The sequence below is a fragment of the Carcharhinus amblyrhynchos genome, chromosome 11 (assembly GCF_965287045.1).
Source record: "Carcharhinus amblyrhynchos chromosome 11, sCarAmb.v2.hapA, whole genome shotgun sequence".
Taxonomy (NCBI): Eukaryota; Metazoa; Chordata; class Chondrichthyes; order Carcharhiniformes; family Carcharhinidae; genus Carcharhinus; species Carcharhinus amblyrhynchos.
Window position 1 is genome coordinate 50,626,407 of NC_137334.1, and position 20,639 is coordinate 50,647,045.

General features: G+C 43.1%; 1 protein-coding gene across 9 annotated transcripts in view; it reads left to right on the forward strand.

The window, feature by feature from the left end:
* The first annotated feature begins 357 nt into the window (after positions 1–357).
* LOC145350128 (formin-like protein 2) overlaps positions 358–20,639 on the forward strand; it is a 231,968-nt gene continuing 211,686 nt past the window's right edge. For all 9 annotated transcript variants that reach the window (XR_013888162.1, XR_013888163.1, XM_080199075.1 and 6 more), the window contains exon 1: positions 358–1,022. Coding sequence is in view for 7 of the 9 variants with exons in the window: in XM_080199075.1 (XP_080055201.1) it covers positions 906–1,022 (117 nt within the window). In the remaining 2 variants the exon portion in view is untranslated. The remainder of the gene's footprint in view (positions 1,023–20,639) is intronic.

A 20,639-nucleotide genomic window follows, 5' to 3' on the forward strand; every position in this document is an offset into this window, starting at 1 on the left:
GTATCTAATTGCAAGCATTTTTATTCGTAAACGAGGAAACTGGTCCCCATGGTCCGTGCGGAGCATAAATTACAACTCAATAAGGAGAACTGAGTCCTTGCTTACAATTGCAAGGCATGAAAAGTTTATTTTGTTGGGGAAGAGGTTCAATTTAAAAAAAAACCCAGATACAATAAATGGGAATCAAGCTTGTCCCCAGAGGGTTTGGACACAACACATTCGGAGTGCTGCTCCCGGTATAACAAATCCCACTCCAGTACAAAAAACTACAAATCCCAGACAGCCTGCCCGCTTCTCTCCCCACCCCCCACGCCAGACCCTTTGCGTGTTGCGCAAAAGCGCTGCTGTGGGGGGTGAGTGTGGCTGGGCTTGTGTCTCTGCGATCAAAGCGCTTATTGTGTGAATGGAGCTGGCTGGGGATTAGCTGGTTGTACTGCTCCAGCTGAATCATGCATTGCACACACGGGGAGTGGTGCCCAGACTGTGCGAGGAACGGCTGAGAACCGACCCGACCCTCTTGTGTCTCCGTTCGACAGTCAGCAGAGGGAAGAGGAGGGTGCAAAAGAAAAGGGTTAGGGGAGGGAAAGAGAGAGAGAGAGAGAGAATGAGAGAGCAGCAGCCGCAGCAGCCAGTCTGCCTTGGATTTCTCCTGCAGCAGCGATGATGGTGGAGGGAGAGGGAGGTGTGCAGACACATTGTGGCTTTGGTGTTGGCTGCTGAGATTCCAGACACACACACACACAGAGAGTGGGAGAGAGTGGAGTGAAGCCGGGAAGGGAGACGGAGGGCGGCGAGGAGCAAGGATTTTTTTGTGTGTGTTTGCTTTGCATTCGATCGGTGCTCGGAAAAGAAAAGACAAAGCTGATTTGGGGGGCGGGGGGATCGGCACAGTCCGGGGGCACATCATGGGAAACGCTGGAAGTATGGACTCTCAACAGACGGATCTGCGGGCTCACTCCATGCCCCTGAAACTGCCCATGCCCGAGCCCAGTGAGCTGGAGGAGAGGTTTGTGGTGGTCCTGGTGAGTACTCCCAACTCTGCATCTTCACACACCCCCCTCTTCACTCGCGTTTGCCCAGCAGAAAGTTTTTTTAAAAAAACAATCCCCCCTTTCCTTTGATTGTACCAAGTAAACTGCATGATCTCTCAGGAGAGTACTGGCGATCGTAAAGATTTCCATTCTCCCTCCCCGCAATGAACTTGCATTGAGTTGTTTGGCTGGATTTGGCATCAGATGGAGAGTTTGGGGAGGGGAGGGAGGGCGATGAATCAAAGGTTAACAACCATATGCTTCACATATCTCAGGTTAATCTGTTACAAGACAAGCAGTGTTCACTGACTATTCAACTCAACACACACCCTGAGCACTGAACACTTTACACCGAATATTTAACCACTCGCCCAGATTAAGGTTGCATTTCTTTGGTGCTGTGTGTTTTGTTAAAGAACCTCCTACAAGCCCAGAGAGACTTTACCGTCTGGAGTTTTGTATGCGGTCGATTTCAAAGACGGTATGAAATTAGCCAGCCTGTCGAAGTTCACTTGGATTGGAGCAAAGAGTATGTTTTAAATTAGGGAAGCAGTTATTCCAGAAACTTTTTTTTTGCTGAAATACATCTGTGTGTGTGTGGATGTGTCCGAGCTTGAGCGGGTGGGGTCCCCCCGCTTCCAGCTTGATGAATATTGTAAACATTAGCTGTTACAGAAAGGGGGATGTATTGAGTTTCTGGTTATTTCCCTGAATTCATTCCCCCCTCAGCCCCCAGTGAATGGAGACCCGGCCAAAGCTGTACTTGTCCCTGGAAACCATTATTACCAACTTTCTGCCACTCGTATGGCAGCAAATCTTTTTAACCAATTAGCAAAATGTTGGCACGTTGCTTTTAGTTTCTTAACATTTCTAAGCGTGGGCTGCTGTAACGCAGGACAGTTCGCGGTGGAGGGGGAGAAAGACCACACGCTTATTGGGAAGGGCAGGAAAGAAGGTGGTTACACTACAATATTCAGAATAACTTTTCTGGATTCAGAATAACTGTTTGGATTCAGCTCCACCCTGTGTGTGTGAACCCCATTCTCAAATCTGAAGTCTCCAAAGGCATGGGAGTTATGCATATTCTGAAAAGCTCCTCAACATGGGGGATTGGGTGGAAATGGAAGCAGAGGGAAAGAGATTAAAGATGAAACAAGAGGTCTATGTCAACTCTATATGATGGATTCTACTGGACAGTTGCAGTGCTTTGTTGTCTTTTAGATGGCAGTGGACTGTCAACACTTCTATTTCTACATGTTGCATTCAGACCAACATTTTCAATATGGCATGTTAAATAACAGTTACATGAAAATCTTGGCTATTGGTTTGTTTTGTGTATTGAGCCGTCATTGGTTCTCCTGTTTCCTACATTACAATAGTGATTGGATGACTACACTTCAAAAGTATTTAATTGGCTGTGGAATAAGAAAATAAGAATTAGGAGCAAAAGTAGGCCATCGGGCCCCTTGAGCCTGCTCCACCATTCAATAAGATCATGGCTGATCTTTTCATGGACCCAGCTCCACTTACTCGCCTGCTCACCATAACCCTTAATTCCTTTACTGGTCAAAAATCTATTTTTGCCTTAAAAACGTTCAATGAGGTAGCCTCAGCTGTTTCACTGGGCAGGGAATTCCACAGATTCACAACCCCTTTGGGAAGAAGTTCCTCCTCAACTCAATCCTAAATCTGCTCCCCCTTATTTTGAGGCTATGTCTCCTAGTTCCAGTTTCACCAGCCAGTGGAAACAACCTCCATGTTTCTATCTTATCTATTCCCTTCATAATCTTATATGTTTCTATAAGATTCCCTCACATTCTTCTAAATTCCAATGAGTATAGTCCCAGTCTACCCTGTCTCATCTCATAAGCCAACTCTCTCAAATCCAGAATCAACCTAGTGAATCTCTTCTGCACCTCCTCCTGTGCCAGTATATCCTTTCTCAAGTAAAGAGACCAAAACTGTACACAGTACTTCAGGTGTGGCCTCACCAGCACCTTATACAGCTGCAACATAATCTCGCTGTTTTTAAACTCCATCCCTCTAACCTGCTGTACCTGCAACTTTGAATGTTTGAGATGTGGAGAGAAATACTATAGAAATGCATTTTGGAGCAAAGGCTATAGGGGGGATGTTTGGTCAAGGTTTAGATAGTGACTGGTGTTGATAATTTGCAGAAAGAAAAGCTGTTCCTATTAGTTGATGGTACATGATTAAAGGACATAGTCTTTGGCAAGAGATACAAGGAGAATGTGAGGACCAATTTTTTTTAATAGAGCATGTGGTAATGAGCTGGAACTTGACATGATTTCAAAAGAAAATTGATTGAGCACTTGAGGGAAATAAACTTGCTGGCCTACAGAGAGAGATTGGGGGAGTGGGACTGACTGGATTGTTCTGCAAGTGCTGAAATAGACATGATGTGCTGTGATGGCTCTGCATATATTAGGAATAAGCTGCTTGCTGGAACATGCTCACTCGACAGTCGGACAATGTGATAACATTATCAAAATCCGCTTGACCTGTGGCCAATGGAGATGTCTCTTGGGTACTTACATTTCACCACTAGGAATCTTGGGCAGATGCAGTACCTGAAGCCCACCTCTCAACTGTTTCAGTTGAATGCAGAGAATTGTCCAAGGCATACACCACACAATACGATGCATAATCCGCTTAGATATATACCTCAATCTTGATGGTGAAGTAATTTATTCTGGCATATATATTCCCATAATACTAATGTGCTGAGTAAGTTGTTTGACATTCTACTCCTTCACATGATTTTGGCTGAAGTCGTAAACCTCTTCCACCTCATTAGACCACTGAACAATCACTTGGACATGTGACCACCGCCAGCATCTTCTTTGACTAGTGTGAATGTTAATAAGTGCGTTTGTCTTTTTCTGCTGCACATAGAGATGTTGTTACTTTGCCCCTGGACAACTTTTTTTGTAAAGATAAAGGACAACCTGCTTTCAAATCAAGTAGTGGTAATTATTTCTCTGCCCTACCCCCACCAAATGTCTTATTTGAATTTGACTCAGTGGCATTGCTTCAGACTGAGTTTCATTCCCAAGCCTATTCATATTTCTTCAAATAATAATCGTATAATTTGATTCATACGTGGTGTGAAAAGTTATTTCAGTCAGTTCTTTGTAATATGAATTTAGTTTCTTTCCATGAGTGAGTTGGGTAGTTTCACAAGTAGGAATAAAAGTTATATTACATGGAGCTATTTTTTCATCAAGTATTGTTCTTATTACATTGGATGTGGTGTCACTTTTCACTTCCCAGTAATGTGATAGCTGCCTACAGGTAGTTCCCATATCGCGAGTGGCATCCCGCATTGCATTGTAGAATTGATTGACACAGTTCCTCAATTAACAGCTTAACAGAAGGAGCATTATACATTTAAACTGTGAAACGTAGAAACAAACGCCATGTGTTTTAGAGTTTCCTCCTTACTGGTGAATTATTGGTTTTAATGTACCAATTTGAAAGACAAATGTAATTCACTTGTGACTATAGAACTTGTGAGTTTTGTTTTGTATATGCAAACTAAAATGATGACATGCTCACCTCTTAAGTCAGGAGTAAGGTTGTGTCTTTAGCTGTTGTCCATTCCTCCTTCAAAATGCTTCAAAACATCAACCTGTAACCCCACCGTTCTACTATCCCATCTCCAAACTCACTTTCCTTAAGTTCTTGAATATGTTATTGCTCCCCAAATCCTGCCCCATCATTTTCAGAACTCCGTGGCCAGGATTGTACTGCTCTGCCACGATGAGCCCCCCATCCCCCCTTCCCCAGTGGATGCAGTGGCCCATTTAACTTACTGTTTATTCCTGTGGGTCCATCACTGAGTGGGAGGGGAATAAGATCCTGGCCCATGTTTAATTCCCTCCGCTCAAGTTTCCATCCCAGCAACAGTACTAAAACTGCTTTTATCAAAGTCACAAATGACATTCTGTGTGACTATGATAGAGGTCAACTTCTTCCTTCCTCCCTCCACCCCATGCTCAATCTGTCTGCAACCTTTGACACAACTGACCACCAACCCTCACCTGTGCCTTTCCATTGTAGTTCTGCTGGGTGGAGCTGCTTCCACCTGGTCCCTTCCTTATTCAGTTATAGCTGGGGAGTCATTCGCAATGGCGTTTCTTCCTGCACTCTGCACTGTTACCTCTGGTATCCTCTAAGATCTATCCTTAGCTCCTTCCCTCCAATTTCCCATCTACACATTGCCTCTCAGTGATATCATCCAAAGGCACAGCATTCCTTTTTTATCCTGGTGACACCCAGCTCCGTCATCTTTCTCCCACTTATTTCCATCTCTATAACTTTTTCCCTGTCTCAGCTCCTCTGCTGCTGAAATCCATATCCGTATCATTGTTACGCCTCAACTTCATCATTCTAGCGTATGCCTGGCTGCTCTTTCACATTCCACCCTCTCTAAATTTGAGGTCATCCAAACCCTTGCTGCCCCTGTCTTAACTCTCAGCAAGTTACATTATCCCTGTGCTCACACACCTACATTGGTTCCTGTCCAAGCACTGCCTTGAGATTAAAGTTCTCATCCTTGTTCTCAAGTCCCTCCAAGGCCTCACCACTCCCTGTTACTGTAATCTACACTGGCACCATCTTCCTCTAGATGTCAGCACTGCAGTAATTCTGTTTTCTTATGCATCCCCAATTTGAGCTTTCTATCATTGGCAGCAGTGCCTTCAGTTAAATGGGCCCCAAGCTCTGGAATACCCTCCCTACACCACGCAACCTCTCTACTTCACTTTAAGACAATCCTTAAAACTTAGCTCTTTGCCCAAGATTTTGGTCAACTGGCAAAATATCTCTTTATGTGTCTTGGTGTCTTATACTCTGTTTTAAAATGCCCCTGTTAAACACCTTGGGTCATTTCATTATGTTGAAGGTGCTATGTAAATGTAGTTCTTGTTTTTCAGTCTGACTCCAGAGGTGATAGTAAGGTGCTGTAGAGTGGGCGATGGTGTCTCCTGTCCCCTCAGGAGGATTCAAAATTCTGATTACACCATTCAGAGACGATCAGGGGAGTTCTCCCAATGTTCTCACTAACATTTACTCCTCAACCAACAAGGCCCTTCTTAAGAAATTACCCAATATTGGTAGCTACATTCCTCTATTTTACTAGTGACTGCAGTCTTAAAATCAGTTCTATAAATACAACTGTTTTGCTCTTATTGAAGGCAGTCATACTTCACTCATAATTTTCATATATTGGAGAAGTTTTTTAAAAGATTGCTTTCTCATCAATTGATGAAATATATTGTAATGTCCGTGGCCTGGAATGCTTCAGACCAAGTCACTTCTGGATTTTGGAATGTCCTGGATTATGGAATGTTCTGGATTGTAGACATTAGAATGCCTAATCACAAGTGTGCGAACTGGAAAACTTCACACACACAAGCATTTACATAAAATATTGATAGAACATTATAAAAGCATCATAATAAATGATTTTACTTGTTCAATGACTGTAAACTTCACATTTCTTCTCAAAGTATTGTAAAACAATGCTTGAATGTGCTCAGAAGATATCCGGACAACTGATGCTTCCAGACAATAGATTCCCAGATTGGAGAGGTTGCAGTCCTTCTTCATGCAGTGAAATAATTTCCAGCAGTACTTCTATTCAAGTTTACAAAGAGTCACAGGGAGATCTATGATATCTTCTTACATGTTTAATTGTAAGGCACTGAAATGGAAACTATGAATGGTAGCAAGTACACTAAATTCATGGATGGCATTCTCCCATCTGGCGGGGGCAGGAACGTGGAGTGTTTTCTATTGTAGAGGCCAGTGGGAAAATACAACAAATCTTTCAGCCCTGACCTTATTAATTGTGCAACTGGGTGATTTGCGCCATATTCTGTGGTGGGGCAGGTCAATTAGTATGTAGTCCACTGTCCTATCAAACGCCATATTGAAAAGGTGCCCATCATCACTGACCCATTACTGAAGAAAGAGGTTGAACATCCAGAAAATGACATTGGATCTCTGGGAGCACTCAGAGAGCAGAAGATGGACCTTCTGAGACGATGGCTTTTCAAGGAACATTCTGAGACTTGAGAATGGACCCACTTGAGGAACTGAATCTGGAAGGCTGACCTGTAGATGTTCAGTCCACCCACTGCTGTGGTTTCCAGGGTCCAGGGTTGCAAACAGCCTCCACCCTCAACTCCGGAGGCAGCTCCAGAACTGAACTCATGTTCAGATGAGTCCCAACATCAGTGCATCATGTTGTTCCAAAGGTGTTTTCCCACTGGCACCGAAGAGAACCAGATATGGGTGGTCAGACATCCTTAGCAGGATGCAAATGAGTTTCATGTTGGCTCCCAGCAGGTGTCCCGATCTGCCATGCTGGGCACCAGCAGTAAATCTACACTGGTGCAAAACTGATTTTTGGGACTGCACCAAATTCTCTTTCACTCCATCCCCATCATTGAACCCACTGGCAGGAGCTTGGGCGCATTCTGCTCCATTTTATAGCACACCTTTATATGGGGTTTTTGAGGTACTAAGACACCTTGGAGTTGAGATGATACTGGTAAGTAACTGAAGGTTTGTCCCTGTGCTTTGATATTCTCTTGATTCTTCTGTATTATTGTTTGGTGCCAGTCGAGCAGTCCACTCTATTGGTATCCCTTCCACAAGCATTCACTCCCTCCACCATCTATGCAAAGTGGCAGCAGTGTGTACCATCTACAAGATGCACTGCAGGAACTCATCAGGTCTTTTGGGCAGCACTTGCCATACCCACAACTGCTACCACCTAGAAGGATATGGGCAGCAGACACATGGGAACACCACCATCTGGAAGCCCTCCTCCGTGTCATTCTCCATCCTGATTTGGAAATACATCGCCATTTCAAAGTGTCGCTGGGTGAAAATCTTGAAACTCCCTCCCTAATAGCACTGTCAATATACCATCACTAAAGGCACTGCAATGGTTCAAAAAGGCAGCTCACCACCACCTTCTGAAGGCCAATTAGGGATGGGCAATAAATGCTGGTCTGGCCAACAATGCCCGCATGCCATAAAAGATTTTAAAAAAATCATATGAGCATTATTTTGAAGTTGTTGTTTGTCTATTGACTTTAAACCCACCATTAAAACAATGTAGATCAAAAAATTGGGGTCTATCTTTCTCTGTTTGACATAACAACTTCACTTTTAAGAAGCACGGGAGTTTCTTTTATTTAAGAATATCACGCATTTCATTTAAAGGATCTTTAATTCCATTGAGTCTTATGTTTTGAAGTAATTTATTTATTCTCGTGATGAACCCCCACAAAATGTTCAAACAATGAGAAAGTCTGCAAAGTTTCTCCCTGTTTCCAAAGGTATGGAAGTTGGAGGATGTGCATTTGACATTACAATCTGTATTATTCAGTGTTGATGACTAGCATTCAATAAATGACATTCATGAACTGTTCTATTTCACGGAATCATCGAATGACACTGCACAGAAGGAAATCATTTGGCCCATTGTGCTGCTAGCAGTCCTTCTTAAAGCTATCCAGTTTTTTTTTATTTCTACGGCATGTGCTTGCATTACCCTTTCAGGTAGTGCATTGCAGATCACAACAACTTGCTGCGATAATTTTTAAAATATGTTTCCTCATGTCACTTATGTTCATTTGCCATCACCTTAAACCTCCCCTTTGCCACTGGAAACAGTTTCTCCTTAATTACTCCATCAAACCTGTTCATGATTTGAAATACCTCCATAAAATCTCTGCATTGTTTCTCTGCTCCAAGAATAACAACTCTGGCTTCCCCAGTCTCTCCACATAGCTGAAATCCCTCTTCCCGGGTGCCATTCTGCCAAACATCTTTTGCACTCTCTCCAATGTCTTGACATTCTCCCTAACATGCAATGCCCAGACTTGAATACAATACTCCCAACAAGGCCGAACCAGTATTTGTAAACATTTAGCATGACCCCCTTGCTTTTTGGAATCTATTCCTCTATCAAAAGCAGAGGAGTCCATTTGCTTTCTTTTAAAAAAATCTTAACGTATCATGTCACCTTCAAGGACTTATACCTCAGACTTCTTTATTCCTGCACGTTCTTTAAATTGTACCACTTATTTTATTTGCCCATCCTCATTCATCCTACCCAAATGTATCATTTTTTTGTTCCTCTGCATTAAATCTTACCTGTCGTATATCTGCCTATTTCACCAGTCTAAGTCCCCCTGAAGTCCCTTAATATCCTCCACATTATTTATTACATTTCTAAGTTTTGTATCCTCCACAAAATTTGACATAATGTCCTGCGTACTCAAATCCACGCATTATATGTCAAAAATAGGAGTGTGGCTAATGCCACCTCAGTGAAACATTACCCTCCACTCTGATCGCTACTGATCTCTGCTTTTTATTCCCTCAGTTAACTTTTGTATCCATGCTGTCACTCCATTTAATTCAATGGGATTCAATTTTGCAAACAAGTCAATTGTGTGATACTCTGTTAAAAGGCTTTTTGAAAGCCTATATACACAAGGTCAACTGCAGTACTCATCAATCCTCCCTGTTCATAGAAAAGAATCATATAACCCTGTAGTGCAGAAAGAGGCCATTTGGCCCATTGAGTCTGCACTGACCACAATCCCGCCCAGGGCCCTACGCCCATATCCACCGGCTAATCCTTCTAACCTATACATCTCAGGACATTAAGGGGCAATTTTAGCACGGCCAATCAACTTAATCCGCACATCTTTAGACTCTGGGAGGAAATTGGAGCACCTGGAGAAAACCCACGTAGGAGCGTGGAGAATGTGCAAACTCCACACGGACACCTCCACTTCGGGGACTGCAGCGGTTCAAGTAGGCAGCTCACCACCACCTTGTCATGGCAACAAGGTGGGCAATAGTTGCTGGTGTAGCCAGCAATGCCCATATCCCATAAAATAATTTTTTTGTTTTGAAAACCCTCAAGAATATCTTCTCTTTGGGCTGACTAAACTGAAATGGAATTAAAATGAGTGGCTCGTTTCTTTCTCCTCCTTTCTAGCTGGCACGCACACAGTGGGTTGGACGGACCCTTTCTGCACAGTAGATCTGTGGACTACCAGATGGTTTTGTGGATCAAATTGTCTTGTCTCTCGAGAGGGCAGATTTAACCTTTTATTTGGTTATGACTCACTGTGGTTTCGGTCAACGGGGTAAATGAAGCTGGTCAGCACCTTCCTTTTAAAAATACCGATTTGCCTTGTCCAAAACAGAAGGTTTCAGCCACCTACAACCACAGGTAGCTTCAGGATAACACTGATGTTTGAATTACCACAATATCATATTTGGACCATGATTCAGTACTGTTGCATGGGTAAGGCTCTCTGCCAAAAGATATAGCAGAAATATTCAACAGTTTTGTAGATGGAATTAGGGAAAGCTAAAGCACCTGACTGCTGCAGTGAACCAAGGAGCCAAAGTGCCGAACCACATTATTCTGAAAGAGAACAAGAGATTCTCTCTAACCTGCACCATCTTCAAGATCATCCGAGAAATTAACCGTAGGAACCATTGCAGCCCCTGGGCACACCTTGCATTTTCAAGAGCGTCACTTCAGCCAAAGTAACAACTTGACTGAGAAACATCAGGTCTGCACTGAATTAGAGACCGGAGTTGCATTTCATTTTTAGCTTTATCTTCATCTGTATCTAATTTTTGTGTGTGTTTTGATTGTGTGGGTGAGACTCTGGCTGGAATCTTATCACCGTTCATGCCGGCGGGATTTTCCCATCCCACTGCAGTGAACAGAGATTTGGCTGGACGCCAAATTCTCCGACCTTGCTGCAGCGGGAGTGTGGCGTGAACGGCAGGTAAGGTTGCGACCATTACGTTTCTGTTAATCACTGGGGCAATGGAAGTGAGAAATAAAATGACCTTCATTTTTAACACACAAAAGGTTGCTGCTGGGTTATTAAAATTAACTCAGTCACTTTGAGGAAAAAAAAACTAATATATTTGATCATGGGCATGTCAAAGGAAACACCTAAAAATTGTATGTGACATTTCAATCAAATCACCCCTTAACCTTCTGAATTCCAGGGAATGTAGCCTAGTTTGTGTAATTTCCTCTCATAAATTAACCCATGGAATCCTGTGTCATTCTGGTAAATCTGTACTGCAATCCCCCCAAGGCCAATATCACCCCAAGCTGCTCACAAAACCAAGTTGAGATCTAAGCAGTGTTCTGCATTAGAAGATGTTAATCCGCATGGCAGTATCTGCTTAGTTGGGAGATTCCATTAATGTTAAAGCATCTCGTCCCAATAAACCCAGTGATACAGGCCAAAATTTTCCACCCTCGTTCATGGCTGGGATTATCTGGTGCCTCTGAGAGTGAATGGAGTTGTGGCTGGCACACCAAATTTTCTGTTCTCGCTCCAACTGCAGGTGTGATTGGAGAATCCCACCCATAGTTTGTGCTACGGGACAACAGCAACCTTCATTCATATAGCACCTTTAACATAGTAAAACATTCCAAGGGACATCACGAGTATCATCAAACAAAGAATGAAACTGAACCACAGAAGGAGATATTAGGACAGGTGACCGAAAGCTTGGTCAAAGAGATGGTTTTAAGGAGTGACTTAGAGAAAGGGTGGGAATTCCAGAATTTGAAGTTTAGCCAGCTAATTGCATGGACACAAGTCACAAGAGAAACTTGGGATATATGAGAGACCAGAGTTGGAGGAGTGGATATACCATTACTATGCACACTATTTTAGTTGAAGAAAGGATTTGTTGGCTCTTACCAGGGTAATATGATGCTCCAGGCAAGCTGCAGCATGAATCATAATCCCCATTCTCCACAAATAAATGGACCAATTTTTGGAACGTGATGGTGATACGCTTGCCTTGGGGAATGTTTCTTATTGCTGGCCTTTGTGTGGTAGGATGTGGGTTACTGAGACTTTGGATTTGCAGAAAATTTCCCGATATGTTCACAAAAGGATAGGTTTTCAGGGCAATGAGAAAAGAGCACGGGAGGTTGAGAGAAAGAAAAACTTGTATGAATGTGGCACCTTTCACTATCTCTAGATATTCCAACAACCGTACAGGCAAGCAAGTACTTGTTGAACTGTAGTCATTGTTGGATTTCAGAAAAAAAGAGCCGACATTGTATGATGGGCCAAATGGCTTCCTGTGTACATGCTTTCTGCAATTCCAAGTTCTGTATAAAGAGTTGTGATCGCACATAACAGGTCTGGCGTTTCCCATTCTCATTTTTCGTTTTTAGCATACCAAATTGCGGGACAGAGCTGGTACATGCTCACAGTTGGTATTTTTTAATTCTTTATAGCCTGTTTCTGTAAAGCATTTATAATGACAGAACTGTAGTCATTTGTCGATGCAAAATAGTGAAGGTTGGTTTGATTCTATTAGTTGTCGTTGAATTGGGAACTGTCAAATATAGTGAAAAGCTTGCTATTTTTGTAAATAGTTTTGTCAATATTTTTAAATTGAGTGCTTAATTGACGGATTGTGCCTCTTGCTGTCAATGAAGAGTTGAATTGTTCGGTATCATGTGTACATAACTGTGAAAATGTCAAAATCGGTCTTTTTTTAATCTTGTGATTTACTGACAAATAGGACTACTCTCATGATAACATCAAGTTAGCCAATAAATTATGGACCGTGTTTAAGTGGGTTAGAGTATTAATTTTCCAAATTTATCAACTGTCCTTAAATGTAGTTCAAAGTGAGAGTATTAAGTTCCTGCAAATGTTTTCAATCTTGCGTCTGGATTTTACATTTATCTGAAAGATCAGAAAGAGACTCCACTCTGTCCATCTTGTATCTCCACCATGTGTAGCAATTCAAGACTTTGCATACAGCACCCTAGGTAGGCCCCACTCGTATTACCTTCCATGCGAAATGGTATTACACAGGCTGCAACAGAAAGATAAATTCCAAAAGGTAGCTTAAATCACCCTGAATATTCTGCAGTTTGGGAGACCGCAGGATCTTTGATTTGATTTATTTGTTACGTGCACGGTGGCACAAGTGGTTAGCACTGCTGCCTCACAGCTCCAAGGGGCCCAGATGCGATTCCCGGCTTGGGTCACTGCCTGTGTGGTGTCTACACGTTCTCCCCATGTCTGTGTGGGTTTCCTCTGGGAGTTCTGGTTTCGTCCCACAGTCCGAAAGATGTACTGTTTAGGTGCATTGGCTCTGCTAAATTCTCTCTCAGTGTACCTGAACAGGCGTCAGAATGTGGTAACTAGGGGATTTTCATAGTTACTTCATTGCAGTGTTAATGTAAGCCTACTTGTGACGTTAATAAAATAAAACTAAAAATGTATTGGGATACAGTGAAAAGTTATGTTTCTTGCATGCCAAAACATACCATTCACAGAATGTATAGGGGAAAAGGAAAGGAGAGATAGCAAAATATAGTGTTGCAGTCATAGCTAAGTAAAGAAAAATCAGCTTAGTGTATAGTAGCCCAATGGAAAGTGACGGCAACAGGGAAGAAGCTACTCTTGAGTCGGTTGATATGTGATCTCAGACTTTTGTATCTTTTCCCCACAGAAGAAGGTGGAAGAGAGAATGTCTGGGGTGCGTGGGGTCCTTGTTGATGCTGGCTGCTTTGCTGAGGCAGCAGGAAATGTAGACAGAGTCAGTGGATGGGAGACTGGTTTGTGTAATCGACTGGGCTATGTTCACAATCCTTTGTAGTTACTTGCGGTCTTAGAACAGATGCCAAACTGTGATACAACCAGAAACAATGCTTTTTATGGTGCCTCTTAAAAATTGGTGAGAGTCGTAGCTGACGTGCTGAATTTCCTTAGCCTCCTGAAAAGTAGAGGCATTGGAGGACTTTCTTAACTTTAGCATCAGTGTGGAGAGATTAGCACAGATTGGTGATCTGGACAATCAGAAAATAAATTGCTTTGGTGATATATTCTTTTCTATACATTTCCAATACTGGTTTTAATTTTGATGTGGAAATATTAGCATCTGAAATCTTAAGCCAGGTTTGAGTCTACCTTTTTTAAAGGGACTTTTTAATTGAGATGCTCACTGACCTCTCCTCGTAACCAAATGTAATTAGTAAAATGATGTCCTAGTCATTTGGAATCTGTTTATTTTTCAAAGATCTGGACAGACCTGTTTGCATTATGACCTGTTGATTAAGAAATATCATATTTTGTTATCTTGGTATTCTTGAAGAAAAGGAAGTGGTTTTTGCTCTTAAAAAGATTTGTTTGTGAATGGAACCATTATACTGCGATCGGGGAAGTCGCTATTAAAGTCTGCTGCTTCTCATTTTGTACTAGATTCAGTAAGCCAGCTGCTGCTTGCTCCTCCCATTAGTGTAGTGAGCTGACTGTTTATCCAGTAGCTCCTCTTCCGCTCTGACACCTGTGTACTGAGCCGCAGGAACACCCATTCTCTGCTAAGATCCAGCGTGCATTTCCTTGTAACCTTTCGCCTCCCCCTTCAGTCCACTTACAACAATGGAGTTATAACAGTTCAGCAGTGGAACAAATGCTGAGACTGCTTTGGTAGATTGGTGGGGGCTGCACTACCATTGGATACCCTCTGTGGGGGCAGCTACTGAGCTGGCTACAAAACAAATCTCTGGCAACGATGCCAAGAAGCATAAATGGCTGAAAAGAATATCCATGGGGCATGGTGGCGGAGTATCCACTTTCTCCTTTATCATTTAGCACGTGAATACCTGTAAGGCTGCACAAAAAAGCCCCTTTTGGTGTTGATTTTTAAAAAAATGTAAAGTAACTGAGACATCAGTATGATTAAGTGCCTTAACCCTAGAGTAACCTCCATCAGCCAGCTGTAACTCCATGGCACATTAACATCACTGTTTTGTTATGGGAACAACCAGGTTGGCTACAGTTCATCCAAACCTGATGTGTCTGCTGTTTTACACAGTCTGAATGCAAAGCTAAATGTTAGAGCATTCAAAATGTTTTAAACTGTTTTGGTCATTCTGCAAGCTCAAGTATAATATTGTCCATTTTTAATAGAAGATTAGTAACATTAATTAAAAGGGGAACTTTTAGAGAATGATGCGCTGAAAACAACCATCATGGTTCAGTGCATGTTCCTCACCTTTTGTTTTCAAGCTTCCAATGATTTGAACGGAGTAGTGGCACTGTGCTGGTGTGAAGTGACCTTTTGAAAACTCATCACATTGGCCATAGGAGGCAGTCTGCTGTCAGAATTCAATTAGTTGATTTAGGTTTTTAATTTTCACAGCACAAGATGCAGTGGGTGATGTGTGCATTTCTGGACTTTGCGTACAAATGTGCAAGGTGCCATTCTGTGGCAACTGTTTTAAGTTAGAATGGTTTGAGTAGCAGTTTCTCACTTTGTTAGCAATAGTTTGACTGGGTGTAACAACTATGCCAATGTGCGTTTAATAGTTGGCTTGTGATCGCCAGTCTAGGCAATTATTTTTTCACTGTTCCAAATCTGGTTACTTTTCTTTTATGGATAAAGAATCAAATTAATATGCTTTAAAACAGTTATCCTATTTTCTACAAGTTTCTAGTAAAAATAAGCCCGTGTTTCCCTTTCAGAAGGAAAGTCTCTACATTCACCACACTTGCATTGGCTGGGGAATGAACCAATTCTGTCAAAATGCATGCGTCACTTGCTTTTGCCTTCAATTTGTTTGAGAGTAGCCCGAAAGAATGCATTAGGTTTAGCCAAATGAAAGACCCTGATGTAGGCATGACTGTGCGATATTTACTTTGTTAGAAAGCAATGACTCTATTATAATGTGAACCCGTATTATCTTAGTATCAAATTCAACAATATGGTCGTTAAGAATTGCAAGCGTCTGCATTAGTTGAATCAGCAGAACTATATGCCTGATTTAATACACGTTTAATACATCAGATAATTCCCAATTATGTTGGATGAAACAAAAGTAGTTAATGGTCAAGGGCCAGCAATTTGATAGAGGACGAGGCTCATCAATACTGAAAATAACCAGATGGATGTGACTATCTTGTTTCTGATCTATCAAACATTTATCGTTTATAAGGTGTAATTGTAACAAATGCTTTTTATGTGAAATTTGATGTTTAATTTGATTAAAAAGACTTGGTTTCTCAATGTAGTGAGCTAAAGGATTATAAAAATCTTTCTCCATTTTATGATTGTGTATTTTATACCCTTTTTGCATCCTCTCTTCAATCAATAATGAGTCATAAATTTGACTGAAATGGCTATTTTTTTCTGTTTTCTAGGTTTTTCCAGTATTTATAATAATTAAGATTATTTAAATAAAATCTTATCAGAATGTGATGTTAGGTAATTTGTTGGAGGCAGAAATGCAGAGCAATGGTTAGATTTTAGTACTGCACAATACAAATCCGTTGCTTCACAGGATGAGTCTTTGATATGAAGGAGGTCACTTGGCAAGTTGTGAGTTTCAAGATAAAGGTGATTTTGGGAGATAGGTAGTTTATGAGAATTGCACAGGAAGTGAGAGATGAGAATACATGGATTTCAATAAATGGGTATTATATATGTACAATGTGATTTCCCTGCTGAAAAAGTGTTAATTTTGCAGTTGTGCTTTCTTTTCTGTTGACTGATTTTCCAATTTAGAATACTTCCTTTTGGTTTAAAATTTTCTTTCTATCTTCAAGGTTACGTTATAGAATCCCTACAGTGCAGAAAGAGGCCATTTGGCCCACCCAACACAATCCCAGCCAGGCCCTATCCCTGCAACCCCATGTATTTACCTGCTAATCCCCCTGATTCCAAGGGGCAATTTAGCATTGTCAATCAACCTAATCTGCACATGTTTAGAGTGTGAGAGGAAACCAGAGTACCTAGAGGAAGCCCATGCATGCACGGGCAGGTCATGCAAATTCCACACAGACAGTCACTCGAGGCCAGAATTGAACCCAGGTCTCTGGTGCCATGAAGCACTAGTGCTAACGACTGTGCCACCATGCCTTCCTACTGAGGACATGTTGTAAAAACTTTAGATGCAATTATTTCTCTGGCTGTAGGAAACAGAGGTCAAGATTGTTTCCGGGCCCTGAACCTGCCTCTGGAGGGGAAAAGCAGTCACTCATTGTGGTTTTCACAGAGGAGCCCCATTAATTGGCCTGAAAATGGGCATGTCTTCCAATTAAGGACAGTGCGTGGAGCTCTCAGAGCTTGAGGGTCAATCAGTGGCCTTTCAATTTGAAAGCAGTTGCCGGCTGCAATTGAGAATAAGGGCCAGATTTTTGCTACCAACGTGGGTAGCTTGAGTTTGGAAATTTCCCAGTATAGCACACCTTTCTCAGTTTGAAGACCTCCGTTAGACCCAGTTTTCCCTCTGGTAGAAGGAGGCATGATACAGTGGTGCCCAGCCTTGAGAGCAGATCACAAGCAGCCACAGTCCCCAGGGAGATTCATTTGATTTTAATAGCATTAGCATGTTGCTTTTCTGACCAAAAGAGAAGTCAGTGGTAAGCTGCTGCTTGGTCTTTAGGTGAGTATGACTTCAAAGCTGCTGCTAGGCATCTGCAAGAAGGGTCTTCAGTATGTTAAGGTCATCAGAGGGAAATCTGCTGATGCAGTGGAAGAGATTTGGGTGGCACAGTGGTTAGCATTGCTGCCTCTCAGCACCAGGGGCCTGGGTTCAATCCCCAGCTCGCATCACTGTCTGTGTGACGTTTGCACATTCTCCCCGTGTCTGCGTGGGCTTCCTCTGGGTGCTCCAGTTTTCTCCCACAGTCCAAAGGTGTGCAGGGTTAGGTGGATTGGCCATGTTAAATTGCCCCTTAGTATCAGGGGGACTAGATAGGGTAAATGCATGGGGTTATGGGGTAATCGGGATAGAGCCTGAGTGGGATTGTCGTTGATGGGCTGAATGGCCTCCTTCTGCACTGTATGATGCTGTGATTTTCTTGTGAAGCTGGAGGAGCACTTCCGGTCCTCGTGGCCCAACAGGAAACAGCAATTTTCTTTAAAAGAAACCTGTTCCCAGCATTTTGACCGAGGGTTTGGCCCTTATTCCTCTGTACCCATCTTACCTATGTAACTATCTAAATGCTTTTTAAAAGACAAAATTGTATCTGCCTCTACCCTGCCTCTGGCAGCTTGTTCCAGACGCTCACCACCCTCTGTGTAAAAAATTGCCCCTCTGGACCCTTTTGTAACTCTCCCCTCTCACCTTAAACCTATGCCCTCTAGCTTTAGACGCCCCTACCTTTGGGAAATGATGGGAGGAGGGGGGCAGGGGTGGCGATCGGTCTGGGTAGTGGGGCGGGGGGTGGATAGGGGGGACAGTGATGTGTGTGGGTAGTGGGGGGGGATGGATAAGGGACACACACACATCACTGCCCCCCCCCCCTTTATCCACCCCCACTACCCAGACCAGTCGCAGACCACAATTATTTTTGTCAGGCCCTAGTGGTATCTCCAGAGCCTTTTCTGCAGATTCAGGGACAGCTCTTCCAGTTTCTGGCAGATGTATTTGTTATCTGAGAACTAAAATTTCACAAAAAGATTGGTTGAGTGCCCCATTCCATTTTGAGTTCCCTTACCTGGTTTTCATCAGGCACAGAAGTCCATTTTCTCGTCATTTATCTTGAAGTGAATTCATTTTTTGTTAAATCATGATATAACATAACTTGCTATAATATGTTGTAGTTAACAATTGTTTAAGTGAGCACAATTCCTAGTTGTGTCATTAGAATAGAATGCTGATGACCCAACATAAGTAAAATTTTAGTGTAGCCCCACTACTGTAACACACACCTAGTACCGAGCAGAGTACTGCAGTACCGCTTCTGGCCACTGAAGTGCTATGTCTAGTCAGGCTGTCAGGACTTTCTAAATTAATGTCACAAGTTTATATTAACACTGCAATGAAGTAACTGTGAAAATCCCCTAATCACCACACTCTGGACTTCCTTCCAAGGGTGAATGTAGATCCTGCCCACTGCCAATCAACATTCAAGTGGGCATTAAATGGCAGTGGGCTTCCGAGTCAGTGATAATGTGTTATGCATCAATTCTGAATGGCAAAAGCCAATTGTTCACCACACTTTAAATTCTACTCTGTCCTTTGATGTACTTAGTGTTGAGTTGAAAATCTCAGTCCTAAAAGGGAAGTGCTGTGACTCTAGACTGAACTGTGTGGCACCAGGTAGATGGTATGTGAGTATCTGCGCACACCTACATTTTGGGGTTTATCTTGAATCCGTGCTTAATAATGATTTGGATGGGAACTTAGGAGACATGGTTAGTAAGTTTGCAGATGATGCCAAGATTAGTGGCATAGTGGTTATCTTGGATTGCAACAGGATCTTGATCAATTGAACCAGTGGGCTGATGAATGACGGATGGAGTTTAATTCAGATGAATGCAAAGTGATGCATTTTAGTAGATCGAACCAGGGCAGAACTTACTCAGTTAATGGTAGAACATTGGGAGTGTTACAGAACAAAGAAATCTAGGGGTATAGGTTCATAGCTTCTTGAAAGTGAAGTCGCAGGTGGATAGGGTGGTGTAAAAGACATTCGGCATACTTGGTTTCATTGGTCAGAACACTGAATACAGGACCTGGGATGTCTTGTTGAAGTTGTCCAAGACATTGGTAAGGCCACACTTGGAATACTGGGCCCGATTTTACCAATAATTTTCACCCGTTTTCGGGCACACAATCGTGGTAAAGTCGGGTGTGAGGCCTTTATCGTGATCTGCACCAAGTCCGCGCGGATTGCCATTTTACCGAGACCTGCGAATGGCAGGGATCTGTTACACGCCCAAATCGGGCACAACGACAATTTAAATGTATTTGCATGCATTTAAGTTGAATTAATGAACTGCCCGCCCAACTGTATGAGCATTTCCCCCTTTACCACCATGTTTATCAATCCGGAGCTACGCTTTTAGGGACCTGCTGAATAAAAGTCTGAGTCGGGTGCTCCAGCCCCTGAAGAGCACGAACAGTGTTCACAAGGGCTCTCTGACTCAGATCAGTGGTGGAGGTGGGGGTGGAGGCAGGTCAGATCATTCTCTGGTTGGAGAGGGGAGGAGGGGAGTGAGATCAGATCGTTGTCTGGCTTGGGGGGGGGGGAGGAGGTGGGTCAGATGTTCTTCTGGAGGGGAGGGGGAATGAGACCAGACTGTTCCCTGGGGGGGGGGGGTGTTAGTGAGGTAAGTTAGTTGTCGGGGGTGGGGGAGTGAGGCCAAATTGTTGTCTTGGTGGGGAGGGAGGAGGGAAGCAGGTCAGATGGATCCCTGGTGGGGGGAGGGGGGCAGATGGATCTCTGATGGAGGGGCAGTGGGGTCCACTGTCACTCTGTGGGTGACTGGTCGGGGAGAAGGGGGGCATGGGTGGCGATTGGTCTGGGTAACGGGGGTGGATGGGGGGGGGCAGTGATGTGTGTGTGTCCCTTATCCATCCCCCCCCCACTACCCACACACATCACTGCCCCCCTTATCCACTGCGCACCCCCCCCCCACTACCCAGACTGATTGCCACCCCTGCCCCCCTCCTCCCATCGTTTCCCAAAGGTAGGGGTGTCTAAAGCTCGAGGGCATAGGTTTAAGGTGAGGGGGAGAGTTACAAAAGGG